Source organism: Oncorhynchus mykiss, chromosome 26, assembly GCF_013265735.2.
Source record: "Oncorhynchus mykiss isolate Arlee chromosome 26, USDA_OmykA_1.1, whole genome shotgun sequence".
Taxonomy (NCBI): Eukaryota; Metazoa; Chordata; class Actinopteri; order Salmoniformes; family Salmonidae; genus Oncorhynchus; species Oncorhynchus mykiss.
The window spans coordinates 2,047,918-2,070,078 of NC_048590.1; the positions used below are offsets into that span (position 1 = coordinate 2,047,918).

Sequence of the window (22,161 nt, forward strand, 5' to 3'; positions counted from 1 at the left end):
TTGATGATCTTTATGGCCTTCCTGTGACATCGGGTGGTGTAGGTGTCCTGGAGGGCAGGTAGTTTGCCCCCGGTGATGCGTTGTGCAGACCTCACTACCCTCTGGAGAGCCTTACGGTTGAGGGCGGTGCAGTTGCCATACCAGGCGGTGATACAGCCCGCCAGGATGCTCTCGATTGTGCATCTGTAGAAGTTTGTGAGTGCTTTTGGTGACAAGCCGAATTTCTTCAGCCTCCTGAGGTTGAAGAGGCGCTGCTGCGCCTTCTTCACGATGCTGTCTGTGTGAGTGGACCAATTCAGTTTGTCTGTGATGTGTATGCCGAGGAACTTAAAACTTGCTACCCTCTCCACTACTGTTCCATCGATGTGGATAGGGGGGTGTTCCCTCTGCTGTTTCCTGAAGTCCACAATCATCTCCTTAGTTTTGTTGACGTTGAGTGTGAGGTTGTTTTCCTGACACCACACTCCGAGGGCCCTCACCTCCTCCCTGTAGGCCGTCTCATCGTTGTTGGTAATCAAGCCTACCACTGTTGTGTCGTCCGCAAACTTGATGATTGAGTTGGAGGCGTGCGTGGCCACGCAGTCGTGGGTGAACAGGGAGTACAGGAGAGGGCTCAGAACGCAACCTTGTGGGGCCCCAGTGTTGAGGATCAGCGGGGAGGAGATGTTGTTGCCTACCCTCACCACCTGGGGGCGGCCCGTCAGGAAGTCCAGTACCCAGTTGCACAGGGCGGGGTCGAGACCCAGGGTCTCGAGCTTGATGACGAGCTTGGAGGGTACTATGGTGTTGAATGCCGAGCTGTAGTCGATGAACAGCATTCTCACATAGGTATTCCTCTTGTCCAGATGGGTTAGGGCAGTGTGCAGTGTGGTTGAGATTGCATCGTCTGTGGACCTATTTGGGCGGTAAGCAAATTGGAGTGGGTCTAGGGTGTCAGGTAGGGTGGAGGTGATATGGTCCTTGACTAGTCTCTCAAAGCACTTCATGATGACGGATGTGAGTGCTACGGGGCGGTAGTCGTTTAGCTCAGTTACCTTAGCTTTCTTGGGAACAGGAACAATGGTGGCCCTCTTGAAGCATGTGGGAACAGCAGACTGGTATAGGGATTGATTGAATATGTCCGTAAACACACCGGCCAGCTGGTCTGCGCATGCTCTGAGGGCGCGGCTGGGGATGCCATCTGGGCCTGCAGCCTTGCGAGGGTTAACACGTTTAAATGTCTTACTCACCTCGGCTGCAGTGAAGGAGAGACCGCATGTTTTCGTTGCAGGCCGTGTCAGTGGCACTGTATTGTCCTCAAAGCGGGCAAAAAAGTTATTTAGTCTGCCTGGGAGCAAGACATCCTGGTCCGTGACTGGGCTGGGTTTCTTCCTGTAGTCCGTGATTGACTGTAGACCCTGCCACATGCCTCTTGTGTCTGAGCCGTTGAATTGAGATTCTACTTTGTCTCTGTACTGGCGCTTAGCTTGTTTGATAGCCTTGCGGAGGGAATAGCTGCACTGTTTGTATTCGGTCATGTTACCAGACACCTTGCCCTGATTAAAAGCAGTGGTTCGCGCTTTCAGTTTCACACGAATGCTGCCATCAATCCACGGTTTCTGGTTAGGGAATGTTTTAATCGTTGCTATGGGAACGACATCTTCAACGCACGTTCTAATGAACTCGCACACCGAATCAGCGTATTCGTCAATGTTGTTATCTGACGCAATACGAAACATCTCCCAGTCCACGTGATGGAAGCAGTCTTGGAGTGTGGAGTCAGCTTGGTCGGACGAGCGTTGGACAGACCTCAGCGTGGGAGCCTCTTGTTTTAGTTTCTGTCTGTAGGCAGGGATCAACAAAATGGAGTCGTGGTCAGCTTTTCCGAAAGGGGGGCGGGGCAGGGCCTTATATGCGTCGCGGAAGTTAGAGTAACAATGGTCCAAGGTCTTTCCTCCCCTGGTTGCGCAATCGATATTGCGCAGTGGGACTCATTGAGTTAACCAGAAGTCCTAAATCACGCCGGCCTGACAGTGGGACTCATTGGGTTAACCAGAAGTCCTAAATCACGCCGGCCTGACAGTGGGACTCATTGGGTTAACCAGAAGTCCTAAATCACGCCGGCCTGACAGTGGGACTCATTGAGTTAACCAGAAGTCCTAAATCACGCCGGCCTGACAGTGGGACTCATTGGGTTAACCAGAAGTCCTAAATCACGCCGGCCTGACAGTGGGACTCATTGAGTTAACCAGAAGTCCTAAATCACGCCGGCCTGACAGTGGGACTCATTGAGTTAACCAGAAGTCCTAAATCACGCCGGCCTGACAGTGGGACTCATTGAGTTAACCAGAAGTCCTAAATCACGCCGGCCTGACAGTGGGACTCATTGAGTTAACCAGAAGTCCTAAATCACGCCGGCCTGACAGTGGGACTCATTGAGTTAACCAGAAGTCCTAAATCACGCCGGCCTGACAGTGGGACTCATTGAGTTAACCAGAAGTCCTAAATCACGCCGGCCTGACAGTGGGACTCATTGAGTTAACCAGAAGTCCTAAATCACGCCGGCCTGACAGTGGGACTCATTGAGTTAACCAGAAGTCCTAAATCACGCCGGCCTGACAGTGGGACTCATTGGGTTAACCAGAAGTCCTAAATCACGCCGGCCTGACAGTGGGACTCATTGAGTTAACCAGAAGTCCTAAATCACGCCGGCCTGACAGTGGGACTCATTGAGTTAACCAGAAGTCCTAAATCACGCCGGCCTGACAGTGGGACTCATTGAGTTAACCAGAAGTCCTAAATCACGCCGGCCTGACAGTGGGACTCATTGGGTTAACCAGAAGTCCTAAATCACGCCGGCCTGACAGTGGGACTCATTTAGGTTAACCAGAAGTCCTAAATCACGCCGGCCTGACAGTGGGACTCATTGAGTTAACCAGAAGTCCTAAATCACGCCGGCCTGACAGTGGGACTCATTGGGTTAACCAGAAGTCCTAAATCACGCCGGCCTGACAGTGGGACTCATTGAGTTAACTACTCACTAACTCACACTACACTGTGTTTATAAACACTATCATGGGCCTGTCAGTCATTGATTGAGTGGTGACACAGGACATATTTTATTCCATAAAAATAATATATATATATACAGTGCCTTGCGAAAGTATTCGGCCCCCTTGAACCTTGCGACCTTTTGCCACATTTCAGGCTTCAAACATAAAGATATAAAACTGTATTTTTTTGTGAAGAATCAACAACAAGTGGGACACAATCATGAAGTGGAACGACATTTATTGGATATTTCAAACTTTTTTAACAAATCAAAAACTGAAAAATTGGGCGTGCAAAATTATTCAGCCCCCTTAAGTTAATACTTTGTAGCGCCACCTTTTGCTGCGATTACAGCTGTAAGTCGCTTGGGGTATGTCTCTATCAGTTTTGCACATCGAGAGACTGAATTTTTTTCCCATTCCTCCTTGCAAAACAGCTCGAGCTCAGTGAGGTTGGATGGAGAGCATTTGTGAACAGCAGTTTTCAGTTCTTTCCACAGATTCTCGATTGGATTCAGGTCTGGACTTTGACTTGGCCATTCTAACACCTGGATATGTTTATTTTTGAACCATTCCATTGTAGATTTTGCTTTATGTTTTGGATCATTGTCTTGTTGGAAGACAAATCTCCGTCCCAGTCTCAGGTCTTTTGCAGACTCCATCAGGTTTTCTTCCAGAATGGTCCTGTATTTGGCTCCATCCATCTTCCCATCAATTTTAACCATCTTCCCTGTCCCTGCGGAAGAAAAGCAGGCCCAAACCATGATGCTGCCACCACCATGTTTGACAGTGGGGATGGTGTGTTTAGCTGTGTTGCTTTTACGCCAAACATAACGTTTTGCATTGTTGCCAAAAAGTTCAATTTTGGTTTCATCTGACCAGAGCACCTTCTTCCACATGTTTGGTGTGTCTCCCAGGTGGCTTGTGGCAAACTTTAAACGACACTTTTTATGGATATCTTTAAGAAATGGCTTTCTTCTTGCCACTCTTCCATAAAGGCCAGATTTGTGCAATATTAATGTTATATGTTATGTAATGTTATAATAATGTTGTCCTATGGACAGAGTCTCCCACCTCAGCTGTAGATCTCTGCAGTTCATCCAGAGTGATCATGGGCCTCTTGGCTGCATCTCTGATCAGTCTTCTCCTTGTATGAGCTGAAAGTTTAGAGGGACGGCCACGTCTTGGTAGATTTGCAGTGGTTTGATACTCCTCCCATTTCAATATTATCGCTTGCACAGTGCTCCTTGGGATGTTTAAACCTTGGGAAATCTTTTTGTATCCAAATCCGGCTTTAAACTTCTTCACAACAGTATCTCGGACCTGCCTGGTGTGTTCCTTGTTCTTCATGATGCTCTCTGCGCTTTTAACGGACCTCTGAGACTATCACAGTGCAGGTGCATTTATACGGAGACTTGATTACACACAGGTGGATTGTATTTATCATCATTAGTCATTTAAGTCAACATTGGATCATTCAGAGATCCTCACTGAACTTCTGGAGAGAGTTTGCTGCACTGAAAGTAAAGGGGCTGAATAATTTTGCACGCCCAATTTTTCAGTTTTTGATTTGTTAAAAAAGTTTGAAATATCCAATAAATGTCGTTCCACTTCATGATTGTGTCCCACTTGTTGTTGATTCTTCACAAAAAAATACAGTTTTATATCTTTATGTTTGAAGCCTGAAATGTGGCAAAAGGTCGCAAAGTTCAAGGGGGCCGAATACTTTCGCAAGGCACTGTATATATATATATTGAACATTAAGACACATGGTTGAGTGGTAAAACATTCACATACAAAGCTCCCCAACAGGAGACGGGGGTTTAATCGCTGGTTCTACCGCCTGTATCACCCTCTCAGGAAGTTGTCATAACCACTTCCTGTCTCTCTCTGCAGGTGGGCCTTTTGAGTGGGATCTGTCTGATCGTAGGAACCATGATCGGCTCCGGCATCTTCATCTCCCCTAAGGCAGTGCTGCTGGAAACGGGAGCCGTAGGACCTTGTCTGTGTGTCTGGGCCGCCTGCGGGGTGCTAGCTACACTGGGTGAGGAGACACACACACACAGGCTACACTGGGTGAGGAGACACACACACACAGGCTACACTGGGTGAGGAGACACACACACACACAGGCTACACTGGGTGAGGAGACACACACACACAGGCTACACTGGGTGAGGAGACAGACACACACAGGCTACACTGGGTGAGGAGACACACACACACAGGCTACACTGGGTGAGGAGACACACACACACAGGCTACACTGGGTGAGGAGACAGACACACACAGGCTACACTGGGTGAGGAGACACACACACACAGGCTACACTGGGTGAGGAGACACACACACACACACAGGCTACAGTGGGTGAGGACACACACATTACCTGATCTGACCTGGGTAATCTCTAACCAGAACCTAAATGACACCATAAACTGAGATAGATTACCAGATTAACCCTATCCTGGGTAATCTCTAACCAGACACTAAATGACACCATAAACTGAGATAGATTACCAGATTAACCCTATCCTGGGTAATCTCTAACCAGACACTAAATGACACCATAAACTGAGATAGATTACCTGATTAACCCTATCCTGGGTGATCTCTAACCAGTCGGAAAGAATCATAGGAATCTCCTAAATCAGGAATGACCAAGTGAGAAGGGCTCCGTGTGAGAAGAACTGGAACTGCATCCCTATGGCACCCTAACCCTATGGGTCGTGGTCCCCCATAGGGTCCTGGTCTAAAGTTGTGCACTATATTTAGGGAATAGGGTGCCATAGGGCTCTGGTCTAAAGTAGTGCACTATATATAGGGAATAGGGTGCCATAGGGCTCTGGTCTAAAGTAGTGCACTATATCGGGAATAGGGTTCCCTTTGGGAGGCATACTGACTGTGAGAAGGATTGTGTCAGTGTGTTCAATCCCCCCAAACCAGTAAACAGAAACATGGACATAGTGCAACTAACATGAACCCTGCTGAGTTATTAATTATTAATTAATTCGTTAGGAACAAATAAAAAAGTCAGAAAAGCTATGGCAAGCTTTTTCAAACAGAAATTTGCATCCTGTAGTACCAACTCAAAAATGTTCTGGGACACTGTAAAGTCCATGGAGAATAAGAGCACCTCCTCCCAGCTGCTCACCACTGATAAATCCACTATAATTGAGAATTTCAATAAGCATTTTCCTACGGCTGGCCATGCTTTCCACATGGCTACCCCTACCCCGGTCAACTGCCCGGCACCCCCCACAGCACCCCGCCAAAGCCCCCACCATTTCTCCTTTACCCAAATCCAGATAGCTGATGTTCTGAAAGAGCTGCAAAATCTGGACCCCTACAAATCAGCCAGGCTAGACAATCTGGACCCCCTCTTTCTAAAATGATCTGCCAAATTTGTTGCAACCCCTTTTACTAGCCTGTTCAACCTCCCAAACATTGGAAAAACCTCCCAAACATCCTTCACTCATGCTGCCAAACATACCCTCGTAAAACTGACCATCCTACCGATCCTCGACTTCGGTGATGTCATCTATAAAATAGCCTCCAACACTCTACTCAACAAACTGGATGCAGTCTATCACAGTGCCATCCGTTTTGTCACCAAAGCCCCATCACTACGCACCATTGCGACCTGTACTCTCTCGTTGGTAGGCCCTCGCTTCATACTCGTAGCCAAACCCACTGGCTACAGGTTATCTACAAGTCTCTGCTTGGTAAAGCCCCGCATTATCTCAGCTCGCTGGTCAACATAGCAGCACTCGCTCCTGCAGGTATATCTCACTGGTCACCCCCAAAACCAATTCTTCCTTTGGTCGTCTTTCCTTACAGTTCTCTGCTGCCCATGACTGGAACGAATTGCAAAAATCTCTGAAGCTGGAGACTCACTTCTCCCTCACTAGCTTTAAGCACCAGCTGTCAGAGCAGCTTACAGATCACTGCACCTGTACATAGCCCATCTGTAAACAGCCCATCTATCTATCTACCTCATCCCCATACTGGTATTTATTTATTTAGCTCCTTTGCACCCCACCCCAGTCACCCCATTCATCTTCTGCCGATCTATCATTCCAGTGTTTAATTACTTCGCCACCATGGCCTATTTATTTCCTTAACTTACCTAATTTTCAGTCACTGTATATGGACTTTTTGTTTTATTTTGTTCTACTGTATTATTGACTGTATGTTTTGTTTAGTCCATGTGTAACTGTGTTGTTGTATGTGTCGAATTGCTACGCTTTATCTTGGCCAGGTCGCAGTTGTAATTGACAACTAACCTACCTGGTTAAATAAAGGTGAAATAAAATAAAATAAATAAAAAATTAAGAGGCTAGGAGGGAATTCCTCTCCCAACATGAACCCTGTTGAGTTATTAAGAGGCTAGGAGGGAATTCCTCTCATTACATGAACCCTGCTGAGTTATGATGAGTCTAGGAGGGAATTCCTCTCCCAACATGAACCCTGCTGTACCGGCAGGATAGAACAGCGGCGTCTGGTAAGACAAGGGGTGGCGGACTATGTATTTTTGTAAACAACAGATGGTGCACGATATCTAAGGACGTCTCGAGCCATTGCTCACCCGAGGTAGAGTTTCTCATTATAAGCTGCAGACCACATTACCTACCGAGAGAGTTTTCGTCTATATTCTTTGTAGCTGTTTACATACCACCATAGTCAGAGGCTGGCACCAAGAAAGCATTGATTGAGCTGTATTCCGCCATAAGCAAACAAGAAATTGCTCACCAAGAGGCGGTGCTCCTAGTGGCCTGGGACTTTAATGCAGGGAAACTTAAATCATTTTTACCTAATTTCTATCAACATGTTAAATGTGCAATTGGCTTCATCATTGGCTTCATCAATAAGTGCATCGATGACGTTGTCCCCACAGTGACAGTACGTACATACCCCAACCAGAAACCAAGAATTACAGGCAACATCCGCACTGAGCTAAAGGGTAGAGCTGCCGCTTTCAAGGAGTGGGACTCTAACCCGGAAGCTTATAAGAAATCCCGCAGGGCCTGCAAACCATGACAGACTACAAAGGGAAGCACAGCCGAGAGCTGCCCAGTGACACAAGCCTACCGGACGAGCTAAACTACTTCTATGCTCGCTTCGAGGTAAATAACACTGAAACATGCATGCGAGCACCAGCTATACTGGAAGACTGTGTGATCATGCTCTTCGCAGCTGATGTGAGTAAGACCTTTAGACAGGTCAACATTCACTTGGCCACAGGGCCAGATGGACTACCAGGACGTGTACTGCGAGAATGCACTGATCAACTAGTAAGTGTCTTCACTGACATTTTCAACCTCTCCCTGTCCGAGTCTGTAATACCAACATGTTTTAAGCAGACCACCATAGTGCCTGTGCCCAAGAACACTAAGGTAACCTGCCTCAATGACTACAGACCCATAGCACTCACATCTGTAGCCATTTAGTTATTTGAAAAGCTGGTCATGGATCACGTCAACCATCATCCCATCATCCCAGAAACCCTAGACCCACTCCAATTTCCATACTGCCCCAACAGATCCACAGATGATGCAGTCTCTATTGCACTCCACACTGCCCTTTCCCACCTGGACAATAGAAACAACCTATGTGGGAATGCTATTCATTGACTACAGCTCAGCGTTCAACACCATAGTGCCCTCGAAGCTCATCAATAAGCTAAGGACCCTGGGACTAAACACCTCCCTTTGCAACTGGATCCTGCACTTCCTGACGGGCCGCCCCCCCAGGTGGTAAGGGCAGGTAACAATACATCCGCCACGCTGATCCTCAACACAGGGGAGCCTCAGGGGTGCATGCTCAGCCCCCTCCTGTACTCCCTGTTCACTCATGACTGAATGGCCAGGCACAACTCCAACACCATCATTACGTTTGCCGATGACACGACAGTGGTAGACCTGATCACTGACAACAACGAGACAGGGAGGAAGTCAGAGACCTGGCCGTGTGGTGCCAGGACAACAACCTCTCCCTCAGCGTAATCAAGGAGATGGAGATGATTGTGGACTACAGGAAAAAGAGGACCGAGCATGCCCCATTTCTCATTGACGGGGCTGCAGTTGAACAGGTTGAGAGCTTCAAGTTCCTTGGCGTCCACATCACCAACAAACTATCATGGTCCAAGTACACCATGACCGTCGTGAGGCGGGCACGAAAAAATCCATTCCCCCTCAGTGGACAGAAAAGATTTGGCATGGGTCCTCAGATCCTCAAAAAGTTCTACATCTGCACCATCAAGAGCATCAATGCTGGTTGCATCACTGCCTGGTACAGAGGGTAGTGCGAACGGCCCAGTACATCACTGGGGCCAAGCTTCCTGCCATCCAGGACCTCTATACCAGGCGGTGTCAGAAGAAGGCCCTGAAAATTGTTGAAGACTCCAGCCACCCTAGTCATAGACTGTTCTCTTTGCTATCACATGGCAAGCGGTACCGGAGCACCAAGTCTAGGTCCAAGAGGCTTCTAAACAGCTTCTACCCTCAAGCCATAAGACTCCTGAACATCTAGTCAAATGGCTACCCAGACTATCCACATTGATCCCCCTCTCCACACCATTTTTTTTAACTGCACTGTCGGTTAGGGGCTCGTAAGTAAAGATTTCACTGCGCATGTGACTAATAACATTTGATTTGATTGATCAATTAAGACCTAGACAACCAGGTGAGTTCCTAACTAGTCAATTAAGACCTAGACAACCATGTGAAAGGAAATCCCTTGAAGGAAATCCCCTGAAGCAGGACTAGTGTCAGCTAACTGCCTGTCTCTGAGCCTGCCTGTCTGCCTGCAGGGGCGCTGTGCTACGCGGAGCTGGGCACCATGATCACTAAGTCTGGAGGGGAATACCCATACCTGATGGAGGCCTTTGGGTCAGTGATGGCCTACCTCTACTCATGGAGCACCATCATGGTCCTAAAGCCCTCCTCCTTCGCCATCATCGCCCTGAGCTTCGCAGAGTATGCCTCCACGCCGTTCTACCCAGGATGCACTCCTCCCATTGTGGTCACCAAGTGCCTGGCTGCAGCGTGCATATGTGAGTGTAAATAGTTCTATAATTATGAAAAATCCCAATAGAAAACAATTGGCATGCACTTCCTGAATGGACTTAATTAATTAATCTCAATTTTATTTCCAATCATATTGGAGGAGAAGATCCAAGGTCCCTCCCCTCTGACCTTCTTCTCCAATGCCTTTTGAGAAGAGAGGATGCCTGGGATCGAGTAAAGATTCATTTTAAAAAGTCATGACTTGGCCCCCACCGTCCTCTTCCTGCCTTGTGTTCTCCTCCTCCTCCTTTTCCCCTTTTCTCCTCCTCCTCCTTCTTCCTCCCGTCTCCTCCGCCTCCTGCTCCTCCTCCTAGATACCATCAACTGTTGTTGTTCACTTGAGCAAGGCTCTTAACCCCTAGACTGCTCACCAGGCTTTCAACCCCTAAACTGATCCCAAGGCACTACACTAGCAGTACACTAGTTCTGTACTGCCCATTGTTCCAGCCTCGTGTGTGTGTGTGTGTGTGTGTGTGTGTGTGTGTGTGTGTGTGTGTGTGTGTGTGTGTGTGTGTGTGTGTGTGTGTGTGTGTGTGTGTGTGTGTGTGTGTGTGTGTGTGTGTGTGTGTGTGTGTGTCGGAGGGCTTGGCTACAGCAGAAGACCAACTTCTGTCTCGAATGGATTAATAAAATATTCCTCCTCTCCTTCCTCCCCTTCCTCCCCCTACAGTTATGATAGTGTTGGTGAACTGTCTCAGTGTGAAGCTAGCCAGCTATGTCCAGAACTTCTTCACTGCAGCCAAGCTTCTCATCATCCTGGTCATCATAGTGGCGGGCATCGTCCTCTTGGCACAAGGTTGGTACTTTACACATTCTGTCTGCCTGCCAAATGACACCCTATTCCCTATATAGTGCACTACTTTAGACCAGAGCCCTATGACACCCTATTCCCTATATATAGTGCACTACTTTAGACCAGAGCCCTATTCCCTATATAGTGCACTACTTTAGACCAGAGCCCTATGGCACCCTATTTCCTATATAGTGCACTACTTTAGACCAGAGCCCTATTCCCTATATAGTGCACTACTTTAGACCAGAGCCCTATGGCACCCTATTTCCTACATAGTGCACTACTTTAGACCAGAGCCCTATGGCACACTATTCCCTATATATAGTGCACTACTTTAGACCAGAGCCCTATTCCCTATATAGTGCACTCCTTTAGACCAGAGCCCTATTCCCTATATAGTACACTCCTTTAGACCAGAGCCCTATTCCCTATATAGTGCACTCCTTTAGACCAGAGCCCTATGGCACCCTATTTCCTATATAGTGCACTACTTTAGACCAGAGCCCTATGGCACACTATTCCCTATATATAGTGCACTACTTTAGACCAGAGCCCTATTCCCTATATAGTGCACTCCTTTAGACCAGAGCCCTATTCCCTATATAGTGCACTACTTTAGACCAGAGCCCTATGGCACACTATTCCCTATATAGTGCACTACTTTAGACCAGAGCCCTATGGCACACTATTCCCTATATATAGTGCACTACTTTAGACCAGAGCCCTATTCCCTATATAGTGCACTCCTTTAGACCAGAGCCCTATTCCCTATATAGTACACTCCTTTAGACCAGAGCCCTATTCCCTATATAGTGCACTCCTTTAGACCAGAGCCCTATGGCACCCTATTTCCTATATAGTGCACTACTTTAGACCAGAGCCCTATGGCACACTATTCCCTATATATAGTGCACTACTTTAGACCAGAGCCCTATTCCCTATATAGTGCACTCCTTTAGACCAGAGCCCTATTCCCTATATAGTACACTCCTTTAGACCAGAGCCCTATTCCCTATATAGTGCACTCCTTTAGACCAGAGCCCTATGGGACCCTATTCCCTATATAGTACAGTCATGGCCAAAAGTTTTGAGAATTAAACAAATAATACTTTTCACAAAGTTTGCTGCTTTAGTGTCTTTATATAATATTGTCAGACGTTACTATGGAATACTGAAGTATAATTACAAGCATTTCATAAGTGTCAAAGGATTTTATTGACAATTACATGAAGTTGATGCAAAGAGTCAATATTTGCAGTGTTGAACCTTCTTTTTCAAGACCTCTACAATCTGCCCTGGCATGCTGTCAATTAACTTCTGGGCCACATCCTGACTGATGGCAGCCCATTCTTTCCTAATCAATGCTTGGAGTTTGTCAGAATTTGTGGGTTTTGGTTTGTCCACCCGCCTCTTAAATATTGACCAGAATTGGGATTATGGTCTGGGGAGTTTCCTGGCCATGGACCCAAAATATTGATGTTTTGTTCCCTGAGACACTTAGTTATCACTTTTGCCTTATGGAAAGGTGTCCATCATGCTAGAAAAGGCATGGTTAGTCACCAAACTGTTCTGGATGGTTGGGAGAAGTTGCTCTCAGAGGATGTGTAGGTACCATTCTTTATTCATGGCTGTGTTCTTAGGCAAAATTGTGAGTGAACTGGCTGAGAAGCAACCCCACATACTGTTGGCATGACACAGGACTGATGGTAGCTCTCACCTTGTCTTCTCCGGACAAGCTTTTTTCAGGATGCCCCAAACAATCGGAAAGGGGATTCATCAGAGAAAACGACTTTACCCCAGTCATCAGCAGTCCAATCCCTGTACCTTTTGCAGAATATCAGTTTGTCCCTGATGTTTTTCCTGGAGAAAAGTGGCTTCGTTGCTGCCCTTCTTGACACCAGGCCATCCTCCAAAAGTCTTCGCCTCACTGTGCGTGTAGATGCATTCACACCTGCCTGCTGCCATTCCTGAGCAAGCTCTGTACTGGTGGTGCCCAGATCCTGCAGCAGAATCAATTTTAGGAGACGGTTCTGGCGCTTGCTGGACTTTTTGGGTGCCCTGAAGCCTTCTTCACAACAATTGGACCGCTCTCCTTGATGTTCTTGATGATCTAATAAATGGTTGATTTAGGTGCAATCTTACTGGCAGTAATATCCTTGCCTGTGAAGCCCTTTTTGTGCAAAGCAATGAAGACGGCACGTGTTTCCTTGCAAGTAACCATGGTTGACAGAGGATGAACAATGATTCCAAGCACCACCTTCCTTTTGAAGCTTAAAATTCTGTTAATCGAACTCAATCAGCATGACAGAGTGATCTCCAGCCTTGTCAACACTCACACCTGTGTTAATGAGAGAAATACTGACATGATGTAAGCTGGTCCTTCTGTGGCAGGACTGAAACGCAGTGGAAATGTTCTTTTGGCGATTCAGTTCATTTGCATGGCAAATATAGGGGAATAGGGTAGAACACTATAGAACAGGCTACTGGTCTGTAGACAGCAGACTGGTCCCACCAGGCTACTGGTCTGTACACAGGAGACTGGATTCCACCAGGCTACTGGTCTGTAGAAAGGAGACTGGTCCCACCAGGCTACTGGTCTGTAGACAGGAGACTGGATTCAACCAGTCGTTCCCCCAGAGCCCTATGGATCCCCCAGAGCCCGATAGATCCCCCAGAGCCCTATGGATACCCCAGATCCCGATAGATCCCCCAGAGCCCAATAGATCCCTCAGAGCCCAACAGATCCATCTGAGCCCGACAGATCCATCTGAGCCATACATATCCATCTGAGCCCTACAGATCCTTCTGAGCCTTACACTGTCGATCCCCCAGAGCCCTACAATGTAGATCGCCCAGAGCCCTACAGATCCCCCAGAACCCTACAGATCCCCCAGAGCCATACGCTGTAGATCCCTCAGAGCCCTATGCTGTAGATCCCCCAGAGCCCTATGCTGTAGATCCCCCAGAGCCCTATGCTGTAGATCCCCCAGAGCCCTACGCTGTAGATCACCCAGAGCCCTACAGATCCCCCTGTGCTCTATACTGTAGATCCCCCAGAGCCTTACAGATCCCCCAGAGCCCTATAATGTAGAACCCCCCCCCCCCCCCCCAGAGCCCTATACTGTAGACCCCCCCAGCGCCCTATACTGTAGATCCCCCAGAGCCCTATACTGTAGATCCCCCCCAGAGTCCTATACTGTAGATCCCCCAGAGCCCTACAGATCCCCCAGAGCCCTGTACTGTAGATCCCCCAGGGCGCTACGACTCCCCCAAAGCACTACGGATCTCACAGAGCCATACAGATCCATCAGAGCCATATACATCCCTCAGATCTCTGAGCCCTATACATTCCTCAGAGCACTACGACTCCCCCAGAGCCATACGGATCCCCCAGAGCCCCTTACATCCCTCAGATATCAGAGCCCTATAGATCCATCAGAGCAGAATGGATCCTCCAGAGCCATCAGAGCATTACAGAGCCCAATAGAGCCCCCAGAGCCCAATAGATCCCCCAGAGCCCAATAGATCCCCCAGAGCCCAATGGATCCCCCAGAGCCCAATGGATCTCCCAGAGCCCAATGGATCCCCCAGAGCCCTATGGATCCATCAAAACCATCTGAGCCCGACAGATCCATCTGAGCTTGACAGATCCATCTGTTCCCGACAGATCCATCTGAGCTCTACGCTGTAGATCCCCCCCCAGAGCCCTACGCTGTAGATCCCCCTCCCACCCAGAGCCCTACGCTGTAGATCCCCCTCCCACCCCGAGCCCTACACTGTAGATCCCCCAGAGCCCTACGCAGTAGATCCCCCAGTGACCTACACTGTAGATCCCCTAGAGCCCCATTCTGTAGACCCCCCCAGAGCCCTACACTGTAGATCCCCTATAGCCCCACACTGTAGATCCCCCAGATCCCTACAGATCCATCAGAGCCCTACGACTCCCCCAGAGCGCTACGGATCTCACAGAGCATTACAGATCCATCAAAGGAATATACATCCCTCAGATCTCTAAGCCCTATACATTCCTCAAAGCACTATGGATCCCCCAGAGCCCTACGGATCCCCCAGAGCCCTATACATCCATCAGATATCTGAGCCCTATAGATCCATCAGAGCCCTATAGATCCATCAAAGCCCAATGGATCCCCCAGAGCCCAATGTATCCCCCAGAGCCCAATGGATCCCCCAGAGCCCAATGGATCCCCCAGAGCCCTTTGGATCCCCCAGAGCCCTATACTGTAGATCCCCCAGAGTGCTACGACTCCCCCAGAGTGCTACGGATCTCACAGAGCCTTACAGATCCATCAGAGCCGTATACATCACTCAGATCTCTGAGCCCTATACATCCCTCAGATATCAGAGCCCTATAAATCCATCAGAGCCCTATAGATTCACCGGAGTCCTATAGATCCATCGGATCAGAATGGATCCCGCAGAGCCCAATAGATCCCCCAGAGCCCAATAGATCCCCCAGAGCCCAATGGATCCCACATATGGATCTCCCAGAGCCCGACGTATCCCCCAGAGCCCGACGGGTCCCTCAGAGTCTGATGGATCCCCCAGAGCCCGACAGATCCCCCAGAGCCAGACAGATCCCTCAGAGCCCGACAGATCCCTCAGAGCCCGACAGATCCCTCTGATCCCAACAGATCCATCTGATCCCGACAGATCCATCTGAGCTTCACACTGTAGATCCCCCAGAGCCCCTACGCTGTAGATCCCTCAGAGCCCTACGCTGTAGATCCCCCAGAGCCCTACGCTGTAGATCCCCCAGAGCCCTATACTGTAGATCCCCTAGAGCCCCATACTGTAGATCCCCCAGAGCCCTACAGATCTATCATAGCCCTACGACTCCCCCAGAGCGCTACGGATCTCACAGAGCATTACAGATCCATCAAAGGAATATACATCCCTCAGATCTCTAAGCCCTATACATTCTTCAAAGCACTACGGATCCCCCAGAGCCCTATACATCCCTCAGATATCAGAGTCCTATAGATCCATCGGAGCCCTATAGATTCACCGGAGTCCTATAGATCCATCGGATCAGAATGGATCCCCCAGAGCCCAATAGATCCCCCAGAGCCCAATAGATCCCCCAGAGCCCAATAGATCCCCCAGAGCCCAATGGATCCCACATAGCCCTATGGATCCCCCAGAGCCCGACGGATCCCCCAGAGCCCGACAGATCCCTCAGAGCCCGACAGATCCCTCAGATCCCTATAGATCCCTCAGATCCCCCAGAGCCCTACGGATCTCCCAGAGCCCTACGGACCCCTATACATCCCTCAGAGCCCTATACTTCCCTCAGATCTCTGAGCCCTATAGATCCATTAGAGCCCAATAGATCCATCAGAGCTCTATACATGCCTCAGATCCTCCAGAACCCTACGGATCGCCCATAGCCCTATAGATGCCAACGGATACCCCAGAGCCCTATACATCCCTCAGATTTATCAGAGCCCTCAGATCGCTATAGAACCCTCAGAGCCCTATACTGTAGATCCCATACATCCCTCAGAGCCCTACAGATCCCTCAGAGTCGTATTTTGATTTTAATTGTATTTTACCTTTATTTAACTAGGTAAGTCAGTTAAGAACAAATTCTTATTTTCAATGACGGCTTAGGAACAGTGCACAGCTGCGTTGTTCAGGGGCAGAACAACATGTTTTCTTAGTTACTAGTCCAACGCTCTAATCGCTAGGCTATCCTGCTGCCCAGTATATATCCCTCAGAGCCCTATGGATCCTGGTCAAAAGTAGAACACTTCTGTATAGAATAGGGTACCATTTGGGATGAAAACTTTGCCATTTATTCCAGTACCCACCCTGTGTTATCATGCAGAAGTTTCAAATATCACTCTGTAGTGTACTACTTTTGGGTGCACCCTATGGGCCCTGGTCAGAAGTATGAATATTAAAATGTATATACTGTCACGTTTGTGCCCAGGAAACACTGAGAATCTGTCCAACCCATTTGAAGGAGCCTCAACCTCCTTTGGATCCATTGGACTGGCGTTTTACAACGGGCTCTGGGCCTACGATGGGTGGTAAGACTACATCTGCATCTCAAATGGCACCCTACTTCCTATATAGGTCACTACTTTTGACCAGGGCCCGTAGTGCTCTAGTCAGGGGGGCCCAAAGTGCTCTAGTCAGGGTCCGTAGCGCTCTAGTCAGGGCCCGTAGCGCTCTAGTCAGGGGGGCCCGTAGCGCTCTAGTCAGGGGGGCCCGTAGCGCTCTAGTCAGGGGGGCCTGTAGTGCTCAAGTCAGGTGGGCCCATAGCGCTCTAGTCAGGAGGGCCAGTAGCGCTCTAGTCAGGGGGGCCCGTAGCACTCTAGTCAGGGGGCCCCGTAGCGCTCTAGTTAGGGGGGCCCGTAGCGCTCTAGTCAGGGGGCCCGTAGCGCTCTAGTCAGGGGGGCCCGTAGCGCTCTAGTCAGTGGGGTCCGTAGCGCTCTAGTCAGGGGGGGCCTATAGCGCTCTAGTCAGGGTAGGGCCCATAGTGCTCTAGTCAGGGGGGGCCCATAGCGCTCTAGTCAGGGTGGGCACATAGCGCTCTAGTCAGGGGGCCCCGTAGCGCTCTAGTCAGTGGGGCCCGTAGTGCTCTAGTCAGGGCCCATAGCGCTCTAGTCAGGGCCCATAGCGCTCTAGTCAGGGCCCATAGCGCTCTAGTCAGGGCCCATAGCGCTCTACCCTAAAGTAGTCCACTAAGTAGGGGATTGGGTACCATTGGGGATGTATCCTATCTCTCGGTTCTTATCACTTCCTCAATAAAACAGTTTTATGGTTTTGAGATTTCTGTTTTGAATGTCAACCCAACCTGTTTATACGTGGTCTATAAACACGTGTTGTCTCTCAGGAATCAGCTGAACTTTATAACAGAGGAGCTGGAAAACCCATACAGGTGAGTGTACATACAGCTGACATTTAGGGTGCGTCCACGATGGGCCCTGGTCAATAGTAGTGCACTATGTAAGGAACAGGGTGCCATTGGGATGCAACCTTACTTAGACTGGATTTCCACTGTCATTCATCAGAGACTCCAAAGTGACTACCAGTGCAGTGAGTGCATCATATACTGCTCACTAGTAGCAGTGCGTGGGTAATATCACTGAGGAAGCCAAGCGTGGGTAATATCACTGAGGAAGCCAAGCGTGGGTAATATCGCTGGGGAAGCCAAGCGTGGGTAATATCACGGGGGAAGCCAAGCGTGGGTAATATCACTGGGGAAGCCAAGCATGGGTAATATCACTGGGGAAGCCAAGAGTGGGTAATATCACTGGGGAAGCCAAGAGTGGGTAATATCATTGAGGAAGCCAAGCGTGGGTAATATCACTGAGGAAGCCAAGCGTGGGTAATATCACTGAGGAAGCCAAGCGTGGGTAATGGCACTGAGGAAGCCAAGCGTGGGTAATATCACTGAGGAAGCCAAGCGTGGGTAATGGCACTGAGGAAGCCAAGCGTGGGTAATATCACTGGGGAAGTCAAGCGTGGGTAATATCACTGGGGAAGCCAGGCATGGGTAATGGCACTGAGGAAGCCAAGCGTGGGTAATATCACTGGGGAAGCCAAGCGTGGGTAATATCACTGGGGAAGCCAAGCGTGGGTAATATCACTGGGGAAGCCAAGCGTGGGTAATATCACTGAGGAAGCCAAGCGTGGGTAATATCACTGGGGAAGCCAAGCGTGGGTAATATCACTGAGGAAGCCAAGCGTGGGTAATATCACTGAGGAAGCCAGGCGTGGGTAATATCACTGGGGAAGCCAGGCGTGGGTAATATCACTGGGGAAGCCAAGACAGTTTAAAAGCCATTAAACAAATTAATCCAATCAACAGAGCTAAATATCATGTGGCTGTCCATAGTACTTGTGTGTTCAAGTATAAACAATGTGTTGACTCACCCTATTTGTAGACTAGTTGAACACCAGTGCCATCCTCTTCTCTTTCATGTTCGCAACAAGGTCTGACTCTGTCAGAGAGAAGTACACGCTTTTAATTTGTAGACTAGGCTACCTGGCTAAAAAACTTACTAGACTAGCTTCCTCGCTGGGCAACAATGAACCAGCTACGTTATTTAGCTAGTTAACGTGAGCCTACTATATCTAGGCTACCTGGCTAAAAAACTTACTAGACTAGCTTCCTCTCTGGGCAACAATGAACCAGCTACGTTATTTAGCTAGTTAACGTGAGCCTACTATATCTAGGCTACCTGGCTAAAAAACTTACTAGACTAGCTTCCTCGCTGGGCAACAATGAATCAGCTATGTTATTTAGCTAGTTAACGTGAGCCTACTATATCTAGGCTACATATTGAACATCGTCTCAGGCCAGTGGCACAACCTGTGAATTTATGGCTTAATCAGAACTCTGTTATCATCTTTGGCCTGTACAGAGAATTAAGTAAAAACAACAAGTCCAAATCTCCGTGTCTATCTATCCATGGTTTAGGAAAGGACTGATTTAGCTAGCTAGCTACTGCAGGACATCAACACAAGCAGACCAGAAACGAACAAGTTTTTCTGACAATGATGACGTTTTGCCTAGGATGTGATTTGATTGGTGTGAAGCCAAATCCAAAGTGGCCTCCCTTGTGGGGTGGTTTTGCTGCACCAGGACTTTCCACAGTTGAGCTCATCTCAATGCTGATTGGTTAATTATTTTATTTAAAAAAATATCAAAGGAAGTCAAATGCTCGCTGGCATCAATCAATCAAATGCTTCTGCGGTAACATGTCATACTCATTTTGGCCAGACAGCATCAGATACATCTGCTACACATACTGAGACAGAGGGGCGCTGTTTCCCTCGCTCTTATGATTTCTCTGATGACATAGATTCAGCCACTTGAGGTTCTGAGAATGTTTGATTCAGCCACTTAAGAATTGATTCAGCCACTTCAATTGATTCAGCCACTTCAATTGATTCAGCCACTTCAATTGATTCAGCCACTTAAGAATTGATTCAGCCACTTCAATTGATTCAGCCACTTCAATTGATTCCTCCACAGATAAATTGCTTTAATGATTGTATTTGTTTTATTGGTCTGATTTTCGGGGAAGCCTGGGTTCCCTTGGCATTCACACGCCACCTGCTTTCTTGTTAGGGAGACAAGAGTTTAATCAACTCTCTGTCTCTGTCTGTGTGCTACATAATCCACTAACACTGGTCTCTGTGTAACATGTGTTGGTTGCAGTCTGTCTATCTCACACTAACACTCTCTATATATATCTCTCTCTCTCTATCTCACAATAACACTCTCTATCTCTCTCTCTCTATATATATATATATATATATATCTCTCTCTAACAGAAACCTTCCCCTGGCCATTATCATTGGTATTCCTTTGGTGTCTGTGTGCTATGTGCTGGTCAACATTGCCTACTTCAGCGCCATGACCGCTACGGAACTACTGCAGTCTCCCGCTGTTGCTGTGGTAAGAGGGTCGCCATGGAGATAGAGAGGGGCGGAGACAGAGGAAGCCATTGGTGTGGCTCATCATATCTCCCTTAGCAAGAACAAGACGCATTATTTCAACAACAAACAATTACATTTGATTTATTGTGTGTGTCGTCGTCCCCCCCCCCCCCCCCCGTCCCCGTCTCCTCGGAGGGACTTGTTTGTGCCCCTTAGACTTTTGGTGACAGAGTGCTGTACCCCCTGTCATGGGTAGTCCCTGTGTTTGTCGTCTTCTCCACCTTCGGAGCGGCCAATGGGAGCTGCTTCACAGCCGGCAGGTAAAGGGACAACTTCAGGAAGACATTGTTTTTGCTAATCAAATTTAATCAAAACAAATGTATTTTATAAAGCCCTTTTTATCAGCAATTGTCCCAAAGTGTTTAACAGATTGAATCTGCTTTTCTAAAAGAAGAGAGCACAAGCAGAGTTAAAAATTGTGAAAAGAAAGCAAACCAAAATTCAAGTTCAACATATTGCCAATATTATGTTGAACTAACATGTTTGTGCTCTGTCCCACCTCAGGTTGACCTATGTGGCAGGAAGAGAGGGTCACATGGTAAAGATCTTGTCCTATATCAGTCTGAAGCGTTACACTCCTTCCCCCGCACTCATCTTCAATGTAAGTCTGAGATACAGTGCAAAAGTATTCATCACACTTGGTGGTGTTTTTCCTATTTTGTTGTTAGCGTGTTCAGCCCAGTAAACCATCTTCATGAGGCGCAGACAAAAACTCAAAAACTTCTGTTACAGTCCTTTAGAAACATGTCAAACTAAGTATGGAATCATCCTGTTTGCACTAAAGTAAAACTGAAAAAATGTTGTCCTGAATACAAAGCGTTATGTTAAATTGAACACGTCACATGACTGAGCACCAGTCTTCATATTTTCCAGCATGGTGGTGACCTGGTTCAGTCTGCTTTCCAACAAACACTGGGAGACAAATTCACCTTTCAGCAGGTCAATAACCAAAAACACAAGGCCAAATATACACTGGAGATGCTTAATAACTTCTTCGGGATCGTTTACCCTTTCAGGGGACGGGTGAGCTAACGTAGGCTAATGTGATTAGCATGAGGTTGTAAGTAACAAGAAAATTTGCCAGGACAAATTTTGAACAGAAATGCAAAGGTTCATTTGATCATGCTGACTTTGCACATACACTGCTGCCAACTAGTGGCCAAAATCTAAATTGCAGCTGGGCTGGAATAATACATTATGGCTTTTCTCGTGCATTTCCAAGATGATGGTACAAAAAAGGGTATTTTTTTCTTTGTATTATCTTTTGCCAGACCTATTGTGTTATATTCTCCTACATTCCTTTCACATTGACATAAACTACAAAGTGTTTACTTTCAAATGGTAACCAAGAATATGCATGCTTCAAGGCCTGAGTTAAAGGCAGTTAGATTTGGATATGTGATTTTAGGCAAAAAATGAAAAACAGGGGTGGACATAATGAGATGTTGTTAACAAGAAGACTTTGAATGTTCCTGCGTGGCCAAGTTACAGTTCTGACTTAAATCGTGTTGAGAATCTCTGCACATCAGTTGGTAGAGTTTGGTGTTTGCAATGCAAAGAAAGTAGGTTCCCAGGAAGAAACATACATCAAATGTCTGCATGAATGACTGTAAGTCGCTTTGGATAAAAGTGTCTGATAAATTACATTATATATTATAGCAATGATCAACTACCAACTTGACAGAGCTTGCAGAATTATAAATAGAATAATGTGCCTATAACCTGACCTATCACGTTATACATTACTGCCCCACAGTCACCTAACCTATAACCTGACCTATCACTTTATACATTA

General features: G+C 47.7%; 1 protein-coding gene across 3 annotated transcripts in view; it reads left to right on the forward strand.

Annotated features, from left to right (window-relative positions):
* LOC110514234 (b(0,+)-type amino acid transporter 1) overlaps positions 1-22,161 on the forward strand; it is a 53,871-nt gene that overhangs the window by 24,105 nt on the left and 7,605 nt on the right. For all 3 annotated transcript variants that reach the window (XM_036964115.1, XM_036964117.1, XM_036964116.1), the window contains exons 3-10: positions 4,926-5,073; positions 9,841-10,083; positions 10,767-10,892; positions 16,843-16,942; positions 17,752-17,796; positions 20,202-20,325; positions 20,523-20,626; positions 20,871-20,967. In XM_036964115.1, coding sequence (XP_036820010.1) covers positions 4,926-5,073; positions 9,841-10,083; positions 10,767-10,892; positions 16,843-16,942; positions 17,752-17,796; positions 20,202-20,325; positions 20,523-20,626; positions 20,871-20,967 — 987 coding nt within the window. The remainder of the gene's footprint in view (positions 1-4,925; positions 5,074-9,840; positions 10,084-10,766; positions 10,893-16,842; positions 16,943-17,751; positions 17,797-20,201; positions 20,326-20,522; positions 20,627-20,870; positions 20,968-22,161) is intronic.